At 50.5% G+C, this 20,634-nt stretch overlaps 1 protein-coding gene across 1 annotated transcript in view; it reads right to left on the minus strand.

The window, feature by feature from the left end:
- Window positions 1-1,523: 1,523 nt before the first annotated feature.
- TSHZ1 (teashirt zinc finger homeobox 1) overlaps window positions 1,524-20,634 on the minus strand; it is a 76,533-nt gene continuing 57,422 nt past the window's right edge. Inside the window, exon 2 of the mRNA XM_074339829.1 lies at window positions 1,524-6,043. Coding sequence (XP_074195930.1) covers window positions 2,850-6,043 — 3,194 coding nt within the window. The 3' untranslated portion in view covers window positions 1,524-2,849. The remainder of the gene's footprint in view (window positions 6,044-20,634) is intronic.

Consider the following 20,634-nt stretch of genomic DNA (forward strand, 5'->3'; position numbering starts at 1 on the left):
GTAACAGGACCCTGCACATAGTGGGCTGAGGCCCGGATGTGGGAATGTGTGTGTGAAGGCCCAGAGCAGTCCCTCGCACGGACTCAGCTCATTAAATGGAGCGGGGAACACCATCTTCATTACCATTGAGTGGCAGCAAGACGACCAAGTCCTCTCTCCACTGGTCAGGGAACTAGGGCCAATGACAAGATAGCAATGTGGTTGAGGAATTAGACAAGGAAAAAATTAAGAAAGGAAAACCCGAGTTCTGGGCCGAGGACCCAGTGTCAGAACTCAGGCTGCAGGCAGCTTCCGGGTCAGGTCAGCGGCTGCTGGTTGGGACTGAAGCCAGCAGCCTCTCCTCAGAGCTCTTCCCTTCACCACACCACTTCACCTGCTGCTTCTGACTCTTGCCCTGTCACGATGAAATCACACGATCATGCATTTGTGGGCCTGAGGTAAAACAAACGTAACTTCAAAGGATTACTAGGCAAAGACCAGACGTTCCACCATAGGTGTGATTTTTATTCTTCTCTGTCACCCCTAGAGCCCAATGTACAGAATCACCCAGTAATTGAACCAAATGTCTAAATGGCTCATGCTCCTAAACAACAGCCATTTAGGATGAAAAAAGTCAGAAGAGTGTGGCAAACCTCGCTGGCATCTGCCAGCATTCGTATGAAGGCCGTGTAAACACGGGGACCTGCACTGCGCTCCCACAGTCATTCAGGGAAGCAGAGCGGCCTGGCTGGCCCGGCAATAGGCAAACAGTGGAAACAGCACAACTGCGTGGCTGCTTCCGGACAGAGCGCTGGAAGTTCTACTCTGTCTCAGAAAACACTTTTCATGCAAAATCCACTTTTCATGCAAAATTCAAGCTAAAGGGAGGTAAGAATTTTTCCTGCCACATCCTGAAGTACTTCTGGGCATAAAACAGGCTGGGCGCCTTGGCATCAGTGTTTTCTGGAACAGACTGAAGCCCTGGACCCCAGGGGTCGGGGGTCATAGCCGTCACCTGCCCAGGGTCCTGCTGGTCCCATAGGCGCCCCACAGCATCCTGCAGAAGGACTAGTCCCAAAACACGAAACAGAGGGCGGCCCGTTTTTAAAAATTGTCCATTTTTAAAAGCACAGGTATCAGACTTTCCCCCTTAGAACAACGCAGAACTAGTCTTAAGGCCCCGGGTCTTTGTTGCTACAGGGAGACCCACCTCCTAAGCCTATCATTAGTCCCGATATACAGACCAGATCATTGTAAGCATCTGTGAACAGTCTGGGAGGATTCTCTGAACAAAGGTCCTTATTTTATCTGGGTACAAAACAGCCATCGCTCAATGGCTAAACTCAGTAGCACCCAGTGCAGTCAAACATTTTAATTATCATTTTTAAAAATGCAATGCTTATCATTTGAGTGACGGATGTCAGCACACAAATCGGCAAGTGATAATTCTGAATAGAATTTTCGTGGTTTATGGCATAAGCAATACCTCTTCTTGCTGAAGTAACATCTCAAAGGCAAAAACAATGACGACATGACAATCTACGTAAATCAAGAACTGCGTGTGGATTTATTTTACAAGTTGAGAAAACAGTGGATTTAATTGTGTGAATCCAAATGTACAATATTAATGATAGAACACCAAAACGTATAATTAATAGTGCATTGCTTGCTTTGTTTTCATTTATTTATTTTTGTCTGATATACATGCATCCGGAAAGATGCAAGTGCCAGTAAAATTTCTCTATTTAAATCAAGCTGCAGGAACTAAATTTTATTCAAAAATTGTGGTTTTACATTATATACACAGAAATTTAATATAAAATGACAATATAAAAAGTTAAAAGAGAAAGCATACAGCCAGAAGGTACAAAGAAAGTTGAATAGATTAAAATGGTACGATATGTAACATATAGGAGTTTTTAAGCTGATGCTGGCAATTTACAAGGAAAGAACTCCCACATTTGCCCCATTTTTTTTTTTCGTTTACCAATGCAGCACGCTATAGAAAGGTCAGCTTGTACCAAAGCTTACATTTGTAAATAACTATAAACCGCAGTATTTTACAGGAAAAAAAGAAATAGCATTTTTACACATTTTTAAATAATAGCTTGCATACTTTTTTTTTGCCAAAAGTGGCATTTTTTTCAGCATCCAGAGGGTTTGGGCATAGTGGCAACTGGGGTGTTTGCTGTTGTTAGTTTTTTTGTTTTGTTTTGTTTTTTGTTTTAAATGTGTGAAGTTGTGGCTTCCTAACCCGGCGAGTCCTAGACAACGTTCTGTCTTCCAACAGCTGCATGCATGCTTCCTTCACAAACCAGTCTGCATATAAAAGCTCATTTTTAATTATTAAATAAGTTTTGTGTCTGACACAGCTTTTGATCTGAATGAAATGCCTTTAAGCCTTTTTTCTTTCTTTTTTTTTTTTTTTTTTTTGAGTGAAAGGCACAGAGATGCGATTACAGTCCTCAAAGGGTTAAATTTGACACTACTAGGTTCTGTGACCTTTATTGTCATGGCAACTTTGTAATTTTAAGATGTCTTTTTATCATTGTTATTTGTGTCTTCCTTTCCTGCTAAGTAAATGTCTCTGAGTAGTGTGCCCCACTATTTCCTACAAAAGATAGCTTAACATCAAGAACAGATGTTGAAAATAAAGGTCAGACTTTGACTCACGGAAAAAGAAAAATAACATGCACAATCGGACAAAGAGCATATAAATATAACTACAAAATATGTGTAAGAAAAACCAAGGTCCAGACAGGCAGTTCGGCAACCAAGGAAAGGCTGATTTCGGAGGCTCAGGCCAGGCCTAGTGCAGTACGAAGACGACGTTTAGTGCAATGTGCCGCGGTCCCTTGCATACCTGGACGCTACTGTTTTTCCAACTCTGTCACATAGATCAGGTGGTCCTCTGGGGATTTGCCGTGGGTCTTACTGAGGTGCAGTTTGACTGCGTGCTTGCTTGCAAAAGTCCGGTTGCACAGCTTACATTGGAATGTGGAGCCCAGGTCGTCCTCGGCAGTCCCGGCCGGGCCCAAAGCTTTGTTCGCCAGGACTTTTGAGACATTCTGCTGTTCTTGAATCTGATTTAGTGGCAGCTTGGACAGGTCCTTCAAGCTGAAGCCCAAGTGTGTCTCTAGGTGATTTATGTATGTGGAAGCAGTTCTGAACTGAGAGGCACAATCGTTGCAAAAGAAAACAGGATGCCCTGTGTCTAGGTTCTTCAGGAACTTCGTCCCCCCTGTCCTCCGCAGCTGGTACTTGACGTTGGCCAGCCAGTGGCTGATGGTGGTCATGGACAGCCCCGTGAACTTGGAGATGTGCACGCGCTCCTGAGGCCCCAGGTCCGACATGATGTACTTCCCCTCCGGGGTCTCCCGCAGGCTTGAGGCGAACTGGGCCTGCAGGATGAGCAGGTGCTGGGGGTTCCAGTTGGACTGGCGCCCTTTCCTCTTGTGCACGGGTGACAGCTCGTCCAGCGCCTCCTCGAAGCTGCTGCCGTCGGCGTCTGACTTCTCGGACACCGTGGAGGGCGTGGAGGACTTGGGGGTGAGCCGGCCCGTGAGGTTTTTCACCATGTCGGAGATGTCCATGAGCGCGCTCTCCCGCAGCGGTGATGAGACCGAGTCGGCCGCGCTGGAAACCAGGGGCTTGCTCTTGGCCTTGGTCAGGTCGATGGGCTGGTCGCTGTTCTCGTAATAGTAGCGGTCGATGGCGTCCGCCTGCCTGACGGGGGTGGCGGGGTACACCGGCTTGTCCAGCATGCTGTTGCTGATTTTGTACAGCATGGCCAGCGGGTCCAGCGAGGGGCTCACGGGCTTGGACACCTTGCCCAAGTGCGTGTTCATGATGGACTGCAGCGCGCTCAGCGGGCTGATGAACGAGGGCTCCGGCGAGTGGTCCGTGATGATGCCCAGGTTGTTACAGCCGTTGGTGACTTTGGCTTTGAGAGGCTCCGTGCCGTTGGGGGTGTGGGCATCCACCGCACCGTCCTTTTTGGCCTTGCCCACGTCGGCCTCTGGGCCCTTCTTCTGCTGGGGCTTGCTGCTGATGTCCTCCGTCCTAGGGAAGTCTTTATTCTCTTTGGCCACGGGGGACACGGCCTTGGCCGGCGAGCCCTTCTCCTTCTCCGCCGGCCGCTCCTCCTTCTTCACGCTGACCTTGCCCGTGACCTTCTCCACCAGCTCCTCCATGGCCGACACGTTGCTCTTGTGGGGCGGCGGCGTGAGGCTCCCCGGGGAGTGCAGGAGCGCGTTGTGCTCTGAGGACAGCGACTTCACGCCGCTGGCGTAGGACGGCTGCACCTGCACGCTCTGCACGGCCGGGAGCGGCTTCACGGTCCCCGGCAGCTGGTAGGCCGCGTGGATGCTGGGGTAGCCGCCCCACGAGGGCGCGCCGTTCTGGGCTTTGCTGATGGCGGTGGAGACCGTGTTCTCCAGGGACTTGAGGATGTCCACGCCGCCCTTGGGGCTGTCGTCCAGGTCCTCCTCGCGCAGGTACTGATAGAGCGTGGTGGGCTCAAACTTCTCCGACGCGTCCTCGCTCTCCTCCTTGATCTTCTTCTCCGCGTCCGCGGCCGCCGGCGCCTTCTCCCTCTCGGGCTCCTTCTTATCCTCCGAGGCCGTGGACCCCGCCGGCGAGTCGGGCTGCTTTTTGATGTGGGAGGCGGGGAGCCGCGTGTGCGTGGTGGGGGGCAAGGGGATGGACTGGATTTTCTCCTCCACCACAGGGTCCAGCACCAGCTGCTTCCCTTTCTTGGAGGCGGAGGTGGTGACCTTCAGGAAGTGGCCGGTGACCATCATGTGGGCCGTGAGCTGCTGCAAAGTGTCGTGGGAGCTGCCGCACTCCATGCACTTGAGGATCTGCGCTTTGCGGGCCTCGAACTGCCAGGTGTAGCTGGCGCCGTTCTGGTAGCCGTAGCGGTTGTTGGGCGTCACGTAGGGGTTGGCGGCCTTGGCGTCCTTGGCCGCCTCGCTCAGCGCGGCCTCCGCCGCCAGTCCTGCCGGCTCGGGGGAACACGGGGACGCCAGGTCCTGAAGGGCTCGCTTCTTCGTGGAAGGGACCAGTTTGGTGATGGCTGGTACTGGCTCCTTCAGAGGCACTTTCTGGTAATGCTTCGTCTTGATCATGTGGACGCTGAGGTCCTGCAGGGACTCGAACGAGTGGCCACAGTACATGCACTTGAGCACCTTCTGGGCGTCCTCCTTGCCCTCCATCTCCATGAGGGAGCGCTTGCGCGGCTTGGACCAGCGCTTGGTCTTCTCCGAGTCCTTGTCCCTGTTGTCGTCGCGGTAGTGGCCCGTCTCGTTCATGTGCACCGTCAGCTCCACCAGCGTGTCGTAGGCGGCGCTGCAGTCCTTGCAGCGGAACTTGCTGGCGCCGGTGAACACCGAGCCGTAGAGCTTGTTGTTCTGCCGGTAGAGCTGCACGGTGCTGAAGAGGCTGGGCTCGGGCAGCAGCCCGTACGAGGGCGCCTGCTGCAGCGTCTTGGCCAGCGCGGCCTGGTGCCAGTCGTAGCCGGAGCTGCCGCTGCTGCTGGTGCTGGAGCTGGTGCTGGTGCTGGAGCCGGAGCTGGAGCTGGGCGTGCTCGCCGTGGTGCTGGCGGTCGCCGTGGTCGTGGCGGGGGGCGTGGGGGCGGGGGTGGAGCCCTCCTTCTGGCCCACATCGTGGTTGCTGGTGGTGGAACTGGGCTTCTTTAAGTCCAGCGCTAAGCTGGACCAGCAGGACTCCGAGAATAAGTTTGCGTACACGGCCTTGATTTGTGCCAAGCTGTCCTGCGGGTAGGGGGCGCTGTCCGCGCCCTGCGCGTCCTCCTTCTCTTCTCTGGAGGAGGAGCTTTTGAAATGGGCCAGCTGGTCGCTGTGTTCGCTGAAAGGCGACCCGTAGCCCGCGTCCTGGTTAGTCGCAGTGCTGACCGGGGAGTTCTGGTAGCTCTGGGCCTCTTTGATCTCTGCTTCCTCATTGCACACGCAGTCGCTTTCCTGAATGTCCAGAGACAGCCCATCCTCCTCCACGTTTTCCTCATCTATTTCTGCTGCCTTCAGTTCTTCTTCAGGAACATAAGCTGGGAAAGAAAAATGAAACATGGTGAGAAGTAAATCATCGTCAAGGACGCGGCCTCCCCAGCACTTAGATGATCTTTAAAATGATGTTTCTCACCCGAGCTCCCGGGCTACAAGGCTACCCTGCTTTCGGAACTGCCCACTCTACAGGTCAGCGGCAGACATTCAGTTTCAACCAGGAAAACCAAGCAACTACATTGCAATGGAGGAGCATCCACTGACGGGCGGCATCTTGCCCCTTCTAAAGACGTCCATTTGGCTGTTGAAGCTAAGTGGGAAGGGAAGGGCCCCCTGCCACCTCCTCTGGCAGGCTTCTCCTTTCCAAAGCAATGACCTATGAGTCCCTCATGCCTTCCCATCACGAGGGACCTGTTTGTCAACTTGTAGGGCAGGATATTTCACAGACAGTATTCTATGGTTTCCATAAACAAAAATACTCCTCAACGGCAAGCGATAAAAATGCTCTGGTCCTTACTGAAAAGGAGAACACAGCAAGCATAGCACCAGCAGCCCCCTGCCTGGATGAAGCAAAAGTCACACACATGGGGACACCGGACAGATGTCACAGAGCCCTAGTTGTCCAAAGCAGCAGCATCCACAAGAGCCAAAGGTGAAAACAACCCAAATGTCCACTGACAGAAGAATGGATGAACAAAAAATATGGTGTATTCTTCAGCCTTAAAAAGGAAGGAAATTCTGACACCTGCTACAACATAGATGAACCCTGAGGACACTATGCTGAGTGAAATAAGCCAGAAATGAAAGGACACATACTGCAGGATTCCACTTATATGAGGTGCCTAGAGCAGACAAATTCATAGAGACAGGAAGGAGAAGGGTGGGTGTCAGGGGAGAGGTGGGGAGTTAGTGTTTAACGGGGACCGAGTGTCAGACTGGGAAGATGAGGAGGTTCTGGAGATGATGGTGGTGACGGCTGCACCACCACCATAAGTGATATACTTTAATGCTACTGAACTGTACGCTTAAAATGCTAACTTCCATGTTACAAGTATTTTACCACAATAATCATTTTTAAAATTTCAACAAGGACAACAGTATATGCTACAGTGGCCTACTACAGGCTACATTTGCACAGCAGAGTGACTTCTTGGGTTGAAGGCAGCATTTCCCAAAGGAAACCACAGGATATTGACAGCTGTCACATGAATCAGAGGGTTGGAGGGCAAATGAATCATTAGCTGAAATGCGATTTTTTTTTACTGCAGGATATTTTAGATCCTTTAATATGTGACATATCTTGTTAATCCCAAGGGGAGATAATTGCACGCATCGCTTCTTATTTGACCACTGTATTTTACTTATATTATTATTACTGCTACTATTAATTATTATTATTATTAATCATCATCTTTGAGGGGATAACTAGCTGAACCAGTGTTCCATCAACGACTTGGGAAACTTGGGGTTAAGAAATTTTCCAGAAAGGCTCTATTAAAATGCACTGATATGACCTGAGAGGGGTGTCTCATTAAATATAATCCCTCATTATCACATTATCAGAGCCGGATCCTAAGGGAATGTGGCAAAGAGCAATGTGTTTTCAGGGATGGTTGACAGGACAGACAGAGACCATCGCAGCTGCCTGGGGCCAGGGAGGAGCGACAGGAGACCATCCACACCTGTAGATGGAGGACTTCAAATGCAGGCGGCAAGCTCTCCGGGGCGCGGGCATGCACAATCACCTGTGAGCACACGCGCACACTCGCACACACGCGCACAGCGAATGACGACCAAATCAGCCATTCAGCGGGACCCGACAGAATACAGCCGTGGCCCCATCCGCGGGGGTACCTCCCAAGATCCCCAGTGGATGCCTGAAACTGTAGATAGTATCGAACCTCTACCTACTATGTTCTTCCTATACATACATGTCTGTGATAAAGTTTAGCTTATAATTAGGCACAGTAAGTGATTAACGACAACAATAATAATAAAACTGAATAATTATAACAATGAAATCAGTGGCTTGAACACAAGCATTGTGATGCCACAACAGTCAGTCTGATACCCAACACGGCTACTAAGAGACCAGTGGGCAGGGAGCATACAAAGCACAGAGACGAAGGGATGGTTCATGTTCCAGGTGGGACAGTGCGAGATTTTATTACGCTATTCTGAACAGCCTGCAATTGAAAAATTACAGGTTGTTTATTTCTGGAATTTTCCATTTAATATTTTTCAGACCGCGGTTGACCGCTGGTAACAAACCTCAGAATGTGAAACCACAGACAAGGGGAGGCCCCAGTACCTGCACACACCATGCTTTCTTGCACGAGGGCCCATTCCCACATCTGGGTGAAGACGTGAGTGGCCTGAGCATGCGTGCTCACATCTGGTTCAAGAACAGCCGTCCTCTAACAAACCCGGGAATCACAGTTCCATTAATACTGTGCTCCCAATGCGAAAAATAATCAACAGTGCAAGACCTGAGGTTTAACTTTAGGGGTCGGCACATGGGTAACGCTCTACATAATCCTATGGCCCACCTGTAAAATGTACAGCTCAGAAAATTAACAAATGATTGCCAAGTTCAATCACGTTTCCCTTTTGTCCATAATTGTGACAGGTTCTGAGGGCTCACAATGCAGATGCTCAGCCCCAGGACCCCACTTCAGAAGCACCTGTCACATTGGTCGTCTCTGAGCAAGCCTGGCCTGGGTGGCCTTGGCTTGGCCACAGACCTACCTCTGTGGATGGTGACGTTTAAGGCTACAGGGTGTCCTGGGCAGGCCAAGTGCGTGTGAAAATGAGGTGCCCGGTCCTGGCTGCTGGCCTGGTCCCCTGGCCCAAGACAGCTCCAGCAGCTCCAGCAGGCGGTTCCGTACACTGGGACCAACCGGGGGACGCTGCCTGGCGATTGAGTCCACCCATCCTCGTGAAAGAATGAATTTGAAGGAAGCATCCTCTGGACCAGTGTGCTCAGCTAGGAGACGAGGGCTCCCACCTCCTCCCCGAGAGTAGACACCCCTCAGTGCGCTGAGTAAACAAATTCTACCTCAACTCTGGAAACACGGAAATGGGGAACTTGCTGCTGTTCCTCTAGGGTTTGTTCAGCACCCACGTGTCCTCACCCTCAGAGGAGGCACCTCAGGGCCTGAAACAGCCCAGACGTGATTTAGTCAGCATCGCAGCCGAGTGGAGTGTCATGTGCCCATGGCCAGCCCCAGCCCCAGCCCGTCCTCCTCCTTCCACAGTCCAGTCTACACCCAGAAGTTGCCAGGCTGCCCTAACATGCTTCTCGTTGACAACCCACAGCCCCAGTGCAAACGTTACTGCAGGCGCTGGGCCGGACCGCCGAGCCAGCTGCAGCCTCTTCACCAGAAAGCCCTGCTGAGCGGACCCTGGTTTCAGAGACCCCTCCCCTCACCTCAATGCCCCCGTCTGCCTGCCCCTGGAACTCAGACCCAGTGGAGAACTGACGCAGGGTGAGCAGGCAGTGGGTGGGAGGGCCAGGATGGGGGGTAATCTGGGAAAGGAGGGGAGCCCCTTTCCAGTGTAGCGAAGGTGAAGCCCGGGATCCTGCTTGCCCAGCTCCCCACGGGCCCTGTGGGGCAGCAGCAGCTCCCTCCCACCCCAGCCACGCTCCTGGGAAAGGCAGGAGCTGACCCCGTCGTCTGCTGCCGCACAGTGCGCCTTGCTCCCACCGCCCATTCTTGCTGCTCACGCCCCTTCCCACTGCAGCCGCTTTCTGGCCAACCTTACCTCCTTTCACGCCTCTTCAGTGCCTGCCCAGACCACTGTGACCACCACGTCCACATCCACCCTGCAACCTCCCGCCCCACCAGGGGAGGCCCCGTGAAGGTCGGGCCTGTGTGGCCCCGGGGTGTGTGCAGAGCCTGCCCAACTCTGGCGCATACAGGAGCTCCAGCTGCGAGGACCCGAATTGGTCGTGACGTGGGTGGGTGTTCCACAGACACTCCCAGGTAAACGATGTGCAGACAAAATGATTTCCTCCTGCTCCCGCCAGCACCCCCTCCCCAGATGACAGCACACTACTGGCATCTCTTACCTCAGTGTCACGGAACTGCTCCCACCCAAACGAGTTGCCGATGCCAGGAAACGTGTGGTCAGCCTCAGTGTGGGCTTGTCCTCAAGCCCTACAGCCAACACTGTCCCCTGCCCTCAAGAAGCAGGTCCCGACAGGGGCTGCAAGAGCCTTCCAGGGGGGCCGCTTCCCCTCCTTGCCCAGCGACCTTCTCCCTCCTCCACGCTGACCCCGAGGGTCTGCGACCCCTGAGTTACAATCTCTGTTATATCCACGTCCTACGCAGGGGGTACAAACCCCCACAGGGATCCCGCCCTCCCCGCCATGTGTCCAGGGCACCTGCCCCCAACCCTCCGCCTGGTGAATTTATTTGTCCTCAGGAGGAGGCTCGGATGTCATCTCCTTGATGACGCTGCCTCGTAGTCCCCTCACAGGGCTCACCACACCCCGCAGAACGGAGGGATGTGTACCGGTCTGTCACTCTGGTCGGCCTGTAGGCTCTCCCATTCGGCTGATTCCGCTAAGCCCCAGCCACCGCCGGCTGAGCCATTTTCATCCCGTCCCCTCCCCTCAGCCACACAACCCTGCCAGGTGGCATCCCTGAATTGCCTGCTCTGCAGACAAGAAACTGAGTCATGGAGAAGCTGCCCGATTTCCCCAAGAGATATAGGAAACAAGCAGTGGACACGGGATGGAGCTGTGGGTCACCTGACTCTCAGTGCGAGGACTCTCCACTCTGCCACCAGCAGGACCAAGCGACTGTCCTTTGTCTTGTTAGCACCTCAGTGCCAGTGAAACACTTAGTAAATGTCTTTGAATGAATGAATGACCGAAAGTAATCCCGTATCAAACATTTAGAAACCTCCCACGTGCCAGTCACGCTGCTATAAATGAATCTTGACGAAACAGAGTAATGGAGAAAAATCTGTAAACGTTGACACCTTTGGCCCCAATGATTTTGCTTTGGAAGTCTAGTCTAGAAGGTATGAAATACAGAAAAAGTGTTATGCACAGGTGTCCTGTATGGTATTGCCCCACATAAAACTGTCCACTATCTAAATCCCCAGCCCTTAGCAGTGGTTTGGTGATTTGCAGTTTATTCCCGAGGTGAATGTTATCCAAACATTTAAAAGTATGCTTTCATGACACAGGCAAAGTCAGCTGATGAAAACGGCAACAGACAAAACTGCACAGAGTCCAGGGGAAAATCCCTTTGAAAGAATGTTAACAGTGGTTTTTCCGGCTGATGAAGGCACAGGTGACCATCGGTTGAGTGAAGCGGCTCTTGACAAACACCTGTATTTTCAACATCGTGTTTGGTGTTTTCAGTTTAACAAACATGGATTAGCCATTTTACACCATTTCTAGAACAAAATAGCTGGAAGCAAACGTTTAGCCACCAGTCAGACCCTGGAATTAGGGAGCCCGGGAAGGGCAGGGCCCGGCCTGGCCGGAATGTGGGAAGGGCTTCACTATTACTTTTATTTTCTTACTATTAGAAAGTAAAGGGGGGAGGGAACAACTAGGGGTTCCTGTGAGGGATTTCGGTCGTGGAGAGTCTGCCCCCCTCCCCGCCCCGACTCCTGGCCCTCCTGCTCCGCTCCTGTACCACTTGTCCCCCCCCCCCCCAGGGAGCTGGCAGGGGGCAGATGCAGGGACCCTCCAGCACCAGCTCAACGGGCACAGCTGCATCACATCACCCTGAAGCCGACACAGTCCCTGGGCTTCGTAACCTTCTAGGGCTTATACTTTTATCAGGCACCCTTCCAGCTTACTAATCCTGAGAAGCAGGAATCTGGCTGTTTTACTGTTCTAGCACGTTCTTTTAGTGCATTGTAGTTATGTTTTTGGTTAACTTTTCAACTCTATAAGGGGCATGAGGAAGCGCAGAGCTGGGGGCCAGCTGTCCTGTGCCCACGCCACTGGATGCCCTCTGACGCCAGCTTTCCCGCTCCCTCCCTGGGTTAGAGGACATGGTAAGTCAGCTGAGAAGAAAGCACAACCACTTACCCAGGTGTCTGGAAGCACATCCCTCCCCATTCTCCTGACACCCTTTCTAGTGGCCCTTCAGCCGAAGTGCTACACAGGGTCACCCTTCCTCTGGAGCACTCATGGCCATGTGAGGACACAGACGATGGGATGGCCACCACCACTGCCTCACAGGTGGGCAAGAGGGAGCCCACGGAATGTTCCAGACTGATTCTGTGAGCAATCAGCCAGTCCTCCATTCCAAGACCCTCCGAGGGCTGGCTCACTTCCAAGGCCGCAGCAATGGTAACAACAACTACTGGAGCGTCCCCTCCCCGCCATCCCGAGCCCTAAAGGCCGGCAACACCCAGCACTTGGCCCCTAATTTCCCAATCTTCTCCCAGCAAACCACTCCCCTTGGCGTCAGCACTGGTCTCCAACCCACCCTGCCTTGCTTCCAGACCCCATCCTTTAAAAGTAGAGCCCAAGGCTCCCCTCAGGGCTCCCACCTTCCAAAGCTGGGCTCAGGCTGAGGGTCTCGCATCCCAGACCCCTCAGAAGAATTAAGAATCTACTGGGCTTCATTTTAAGTGTTTGTGCCTGGGGAGGCCGAGAAGGTTGGGTCTTGCAAGACAAGGGCTGTGAAGGTGGAGATTCCCAGACTGGACCCCATGGAGCCTGACAGCAAGACCAGGTGGACGCCTGGCTCAGAATTAGGCAGAGACGGAGCCCTTCAGTTTGGCCACGTCAGTGTCAAGGAGCAGTGGGCCACACGGACAGCCCCCAGGGCCATAACTATCACGCAAGGCCGGTGCACGAAGTAACGATGGGTGTGCGTGTGACCGCCACACTCAGTCACCCCTTCCTCGGGGCCACCTGACGGCAGCCTGAGCCTGGGGGTGGGGCAGGTGGGCGAGGCTGACATTCCATCTGCTTGTCTCTTTAGGGCCCAGGCTGGCTAATAAGGCCATTGTTGCGGGTTCCCATTGAAGGACAGGCCCTGATCATTATCATGACATGAGGACAGATGCACGGAAGGGACAAACTGATGGGTGACCCAGGAAGGAGCCCCAGGCAGTCACCCACAGGCAGTGTGACCTCCACACTCAGTCACCCCTTCCTCGGGGCCTCAGTCTCCCCAGCAATGCAACCAAGCGGGCGATGACTGGTGTCTTTGGGGCTGTGGGATGTGGTCGTGGGAATGGCGGCATCGTCATGTCTTATCAGGCACGACCGTGGGCTGCCGGCCCTCCTCCTCCTCACGCCTGCACGCTCTGAAAATAGCTAGAAAATGCTCAGGGTGGCTGTCCTCACAGGCTGTCAGAAGGCCCCCGGCTCAGGGTCACCCGCACAAGGGATGAGGAACGTCACGTCGGTGGGGGTGATCAGAACAACATCACCAACCCTCATCTGGCGAAAGCTGGCCGGCCACTGGCCTTCATCATGATGTGGATGGCACACTCAACACCCAGACGCGAAATTCCAACCCATGGATCCGTGGGAACTGCTCTACCCAGGCGCCTCCTCTGCCTGCCTTTCAGTGTTTCCCTGATGACTACAACTTCTGCCCGGGGACAGAGGAAGGAAGGGAGGGGAGACTAGCCAGGGAGCAGAGGCCACCTTCCCGGTGAGCAGCTCTTCCCAAGGCCCCATGGCGAGGCGGTGGAAATAAGTGGCAAGCATCAGGCTGGGAACCTTTGTTATCCAAGCTCTCTTTCCCTCATTAGCACGCATAATTGAGAGTTGGCTGTGAATGAGGGGAATGCATATCTAAAAGTGACAAGTACATAACACAGGACTCTGGTCCCTGCCTGGGTACAGGCTTAGAGCAAATACCAAACTTCTCTATTGTATTGCCACCTGGTGAAACTCTACAATGATACCAAATTACATGTTTATCTACATCAAACTAGGTTTTCGACTGGCAAATGTGATATCCACGAACAGATGGCCATTATATCAAAATACGTTTACTCCAAGGGGCCAATTCACAAAAGGGGCTCACACACACCTAAGTGACGAATGCACAGCTTCAATTCATTGTAGAATCTTGCAAAATACACTTTCTTCCAAATTTATAATTGATCACTTGTAAAGTAACTTCACCTCGGTTTGGGAGAGAGCAGGTGGTTTTCATGAAAGTTAGAACACACTGGGAAATAAAAACTGCAGAGGAAGCAAACATGGGTACAGAGCTCATGCCTTCCTCCTCTGAAAAGGCATTCAAAAACAAGCAGGATATATGTCAACTTACAAGCATAGGTCCTGAGTTTTGTGCGGGATGGTTGACACTAGGCCAGGCAGAGCTGAAAGACCACTTCTGCTCTGATGTCATATGACCAAAATTTTTTCTATCACTGAGGCAAACTTTTGTTGCCCCGTATGAATTGCTAAGATACTGGTTTGCTAAAGCATGATTTATAACATATTTATTCTTTACTTAAAACCCAGTAGAAGCCATTTTTAAGAACTGCAATAAAATGGCCTATGGATTTTACCCAATTCTAATTTTCATTAGGAATCAGCAGGCAACTTCCTTAAAACAAATACAATTTCTTCTTTTTCTCACTGCCCCAGAATTTAATTTCAAGTTAAGTGAGAAATAAGATGCCTCATTCCGAGGCCCCTCCCATCAATATTATTATGTCTAGATTTTGTTGAGTGTTACGACAATGTAGTTTAACCAGTGGGATAGCCCAAATTAGAGCTTAAACCATGATTGAAAAGACCAAAAACTTTCTTTGATTGTCAGCTATGCCAGGAAAAAAAAGAAGAGAAAAAAATATAGGACAATCTTGAAAACATTAAAAGGCAAGTTAAAATGAAACGGGAAGTGCAAAGAGTAAACGCTCTTTTATGAACCTGGGGAAACACAGATTTCTACTGTTGTGTGTTAATACGCGTGCAAATGTTTCCTTGCTCCACAATGTGAAAAGCAGGCTGCCCCCCGAGCTGTGCACGCCCAATGCCAAGCACAGGCAGACGCCATGTTTTCATTATCACCTCTACCTCCGAGCAGAGGTACACATCACGCCAGGACCATCTGCTGAATCGAGGTCCACAAAACCAATGTTAGTAAATCAGGCCCCAGACACCGAGTTCCCACCTGATGCTATAGAAGAGACTTTCAGCAGAGAGGATAAGAGGCGTCCTGATGGGTGACATTTAGAAATCCAGAGAGGGCACCGGAGCATGAGCTAGCTCTCCAAGCAGAGAAAGGTAACTCACAGTAGTGCCATCCATGCTCTGTACACCGTACACATGGCTGTCACAAAGCACCAACAACGCCTGCCTCCAAAGCCAGTCACTTTACCCCACCACCCAGGCTGTGCCCCCCCCCAAAGTCCACAGTTAGGAGGGGGAACTTCTGCCGGCCTTTGCTAAGGGCGCGAGAACACAAATGTGAGACATGAAGGCAGAAGGGGCTGTCAGTCTCAGAACACCACACTGAGCTTACGTCTCAGAAATGTGCCTCCATTTGCAAATCCAGTAGCTCATTCTCAAAACACACAGGATAAAATAAGAAAAGGGAAATCAGGTCTTTGAGGATTGGGGCGTGGAAACACAGACCCACAGGTACAGCCCGGAGACCAACTCTTAACACACCGTTAGGAGAAATTTTATCAGTAAACATGCTACGGTCAGATGTAAATTATGTACCAACAGGCTACACCACAAGCTAAGATATCCTACATAATTATTTCTATACTCGAGTGGAAGCTTAATCCGAGGTCACAGAACACCTGACTTTCTTGAAATTCCCTTCATAACAATAATGGGTTCTGAATCAAAGTTACGTCCACACTGTCATGACAGAAAATCTCATTCTTTTACTGTAATAATTAGGTTCATTTTTATTGTTATCAGTGAAGTGTCATAATTGCTTTCCTAGATGCCTTGGAAAATTTTTTATGTAGGCAGAGAGAAAGAGAGCGAGAGAGATCCAGGGAAGGAGAGAGACGGACTCATAAAACTTACGAGTTTAGCTAATTGTTTGCCACGATCTTTTGTTTTCATTACAAACTACAATTTTCTTTAAAATGTTTAGTTCATACGAGTACAAAAGTACCAGAATGTACTACAGTATTTGTAGAATTCTTTTATTTCTAGTGATGAAACTATGAGAACACCATACTTCACGAGGTGAATGAATACAATTTTTAGCGTAAAAGATTGTTACGAGAAAGGCTACTGAATCACAGAAAACAAAGTCAGCTCAACACTGTTGCATCTTCTCCAGTAAAACCCAGCCCTGGGCGCTGAGCCCCCTCTGCATCACCCACTGCCACCCTGGAAATGTGAGGGGTGGATGTACTTGGGGATGGTAACTGCAGTATAAAATTCTCCTTCTACAACTTCTTATAGAAATAAATGACATTTCTCCCCATCAAATAAAACAAAGACTCCAAATCATCATTTCTGCTATTTCTTTTTGTGTCAAAACAGCTTTGCCTTCACTCCCCCGCCCTTCCTGAGCCTGGCACACGGTGTGAAGTGTGACACTGTGAGCACACACAACGTGTCCTGCCGTCAGAGGGAGGGCATTCACAGCAGCCTCAGACCTCCAGGGGACACCTGACAAAGCTCACAGCAGCCCCTGCAAGGGGGGACAGGAGGTGCTGCCAGACTCCGCGTGCTGCACGGGTGTGTGCAGACGTGGGTGTGCGTGCGTGTGTGTGTACATATGGGGGTGTGTGAGTGTGTGCATGCATATGGGGGTATGTGTGAATGTATGTATGCGTGTGAGTGCGTGCGTACATGGGTATGTGTGGGTGCGCATGCATACGTGTGTGTACGTGTGTGTACGTTCATGTGTGGGTGTGTATGAGTGTGTGCATGTTTGTGTATTCACAGGTGTGTCAGTGAATAAAAAATTAAAAATACATAGACCCTATTATTGCCCAAATGGGAATGAGACAACTAAATGTTAGGGTTAGATTTCAGTTTTCTTTAAAAAAATTAATATTTTTTGTCATAAATGTGCCTTCTGGATGCCACCGTGTCCCTGAAGACAGGCTGTCATCTTGAGCAACATGAAATTCTGTGCATTCTAACACAAGTGGACAGAAGGCAATATATGGGGTCCGTGTAGACTTCAGTCTGAAGGTAACAACGCATGTGTGCCTGACGGTCTACAATATAAGTACACACATATTGCCTGAAAACAATGTTTGCACCTCAAATTGTAAGTACACAGTGAGGTACAAACAAACATCTTCAGCAAATCAGATAAAAACTATATTTCTCAAATCGCAGCCCAACATTTTTTAAAACGTCTTTGTTTCTTCAGAGAAAACAAGATTTTCTCGATACCACAGTCATGTTGAGACTGGTGAGAAGTGACAGCCGCCCTAGGTTTTCGATGGCAAAACACAGTCAAGTTCCAAATCCCCTCGCTTCTACCTAACACTGGCTCTGAGCAGTTAGGTTTGTGTCCCGCGGAACCTGCACCTTGATGGCACCCCAGTTACGCACCCTTGTGGTGTGCTCCTCAATCTCCCGTTTGCTGTCCCAAGGAGGTGAAGGCCCCGGAACCCTGCGCTCCCACCTCCATGGTTCCGGGCGATGGACAGAAGGGTGGGTCCTTACTGAAAGGGCTGACGCAGCAATCGAAGATGGGCATGGCCTTGAACAGGATTTGCTTTCTAAACATCAGCTTTAACTGTATCCTTCAAAATCCAGCAGGTACCAAGCCGGCTACTCAAAACACCCACTCACACGAGCCTACGCGTGCACATCGGACCTGCTCCAACGTGATAAGAAGACATGCTGATGAAAAGTGAGGGACGCGTTCCTTCCACAGAAGAGCCTCGGCTCCTGTCAGGCCCCACAATTCGATATGTGGAACCATTCAGATACTGGCATTTAATCTAATGGGCTAGCTGACTAAATGTTTCTATTCTTAACCCACTTGGATTTTATGCAATGTCGTCTAGATAGGAGGAGAAAGGTAGTGATACCGGAAAATGTACCTCATGAATACAGCATTTGAGTATGAAAATATGTCAAATAATCCACACTAACAAACTTGAATTTACAAGACATGATAGGACACTTGGCATCACTGAGGATACCTCTTGCTAGAAGAAGTGACATGTATAAGACACACAATGAAAAGGAACTGAGTTCTATTTTTTTTTTTTTAAAGTGTGAAACATCACTAGCAACTCAAACACGATGCTTCTTCTTGACATGGACAACTAAGGAAGTAAAGTGACTTTTTAGGCAAAGCAAAGGCCATTCCAAATGTGGGTAATTTATAATTACGGGGAAATGAAGAAAACCCGAGTTCTGCCCCCGCCCCAGACAGGGTTGTAAGAGGTGACCTAAGGCACCTCCAGGTGTCATCAGCTGGAGACAGCCCTCCTGGCAGCCCATTAGAGAGCGCCCTCGCCCTCCGTGGCTTTCTGCCGCTCCCTCTCCCCCGCCCTCAGGATGAAAAGAGCATGTTATTAGCAGAGGTCTGCAGCGATTCTAATCTCTGAGATTTACTCGCTCTTCCTCATCTATCTGATAAACTATACTCCCAGCATTCTCATTAGGGCTCCCATCACCAACGGGAGTGGAGATGAATCAGACCAGGCCCCCGCCCCACTCCGCTCTGTTGAGATGATTTCATTGAAATGTTCATTTTCATCCCTGCTGGCAACATCAGAATGGAAGTATTTAACCTGTTTCCATTACTGATACAAATGACCATGATGGGGTAGGACAGATGTTAGAATCCCGCCACATAACTGACTTCCATCCATTCTTTCCAGGAAGCTTGAGCAGGAGGAACGCTGCTAGGTCATATGATCCCGACTCAATAAGGTTCCCTCTGGTACCAGCTTCATTAACACTGCACTTCAGCACTGGCGTTCTTCAGGAAAACTCCCGGGCAGGCGAGGCTCATTGGATTTGGAGAAGGAAGGGTTTGTCAGTGATGTTTTGATCAGGTGCGCTAGGAGAGTGGGAGGGGGAGGGAGCGAGGGTGCCAAGAAACAAGAACAGGGCAAGAGGAAACAATCTTGTTGAAAATGTTACCTTTCCAACATAAATGATGAAAGAGAAGTCAGTTAGAGACGCCGGTACTCAAAGATGGCTGTCACTTCAGATAGATACTGGCACGACTCACCTAGACAGGTGACACTTTGGTGGAGCAACATCCCTGTGCATTATTGAGCACAGCGGAGACGGGGCTGGGGCTGCGGCAGGCGGTGGCCTGGGATGCCTGGGGCACCAGAGAAGTGGATTCGGCAGGAGCGAGGGTTTCACTCCTCATTTGCATCCTTAAGAGAAGCTGCAGATACAGACTCTGGGCTAAAAAGATGGAGGAGGCGCTGGAGTCAGTCTAGGTTCAAGCCTTGAGCCTTCTGCACGTTATTTTCCCCTGGGATCCAAAGCAGAGGCTGGAATGCTGCCCCCCACCCTCGTCATTACTTTCCTCTTTAGAAGCCTACCATGAGAACAATTCCTAGCTACTCTAAGGATACTTCCTCTTTCAATTTCTTCTGAAAGGTAGCACCCCGTGACCACGTGTCCAAATGATGTCACTGCAGGTGGGGTTCTTGGAGAACGCACAAGGTTTGGTCAAGACAACTTCGAGGCAAAGATTTTAAAATAGAAGATTCATTCGTGGAGTGTAAAAAACAAGACATATTCTACTCCAGCTGTGCCCACAGGAAAGCCGTTCTCACCACGGCCAGCTCAAGGAAACTCAGAGCCTCATCTGCCGACTTCTGACGTCACTCCTGTGTGTTTCTTCTCATCGGCCTCCTGGGTTCACAAAACCGCTTGGAAATAAATGCCGGGCAGTTTAAATCAACAAGATAAAAAGGGGAAAGAACATGTTCAGAGGAAGAAAGAAAGGAAGCACACACTAAAAAAACTTTCTAAACTACCCTCGGGGAGTGGATTCGAAAGTGGAAATTAGCAAAGCCCATCGCATGTAGAGAAAAGGGTGCTGGACGCTACCAGGTGTCATGCGCGCCGTGATCGCCCCAGAGCAAAGCGAGCACGTATCTCTGTACAAAGGGCAGGAACACACAGCGGTCACCAGAAGCCTGTCCCACGACACCACTGAAGCCCAATCCCAAATAGCAGTAACATATATCCTGGGATAATGGCCCGCCTAGGTAGAGAGAATGACTATTTTTAGCCCAGTAGTCATTTATTTGGGAGGACTGATAATATACTATTATTTCAAAAGAAATCATTTATTTGTTCTTGGGTAAACATTTCATATCCACAGAATATCTGCTCAACCAGCATTATGCTTCGGGTTAAAATGTCACTGAATAATAATAGGTAATATTCATCAAACCCTTCCTCAGAACCAGACACGATAACTGTTAGCCTCTTGCCAATACAGTTAAGGGGAATGTTACACTCCACATCCACATGAGGAAACTGAGGCACGGAGGTTAAGTGAGCTGCCCCCGGCTGCATACTCAGCTGGTTTGAGCTGGACTTCCCCCCACATGGTGTGTTTCAGAGCTGGGCTCTGACATGCACCCCAACTGCCACACATGGGCCACGTCTACCAGCAGCTGTAAGTGGCGTGGGTTCCAAATGAATTCTGTCTTTAGAATATGCAGTTCATAAAGTCAGCTCTTTATCTCCACGAACCTCAGTGAA

This window comes from Rhinolophus sinicus, linkage group LG09 (genome assembly GCF_036562045.2).
Source record: "Rhinolophus sinicus isolate RSC01 linkage group LG09, ASM3656204v1, whole genome shotgun sequence".
Classification (NCBI taxonomy): domain Eukaryota; kingdom Metazoa; phylum Chordata; class Mammalia; order Chiroptera; family Rhinolophidae; genus Rhinolophus; species Rhinolophus sinicus.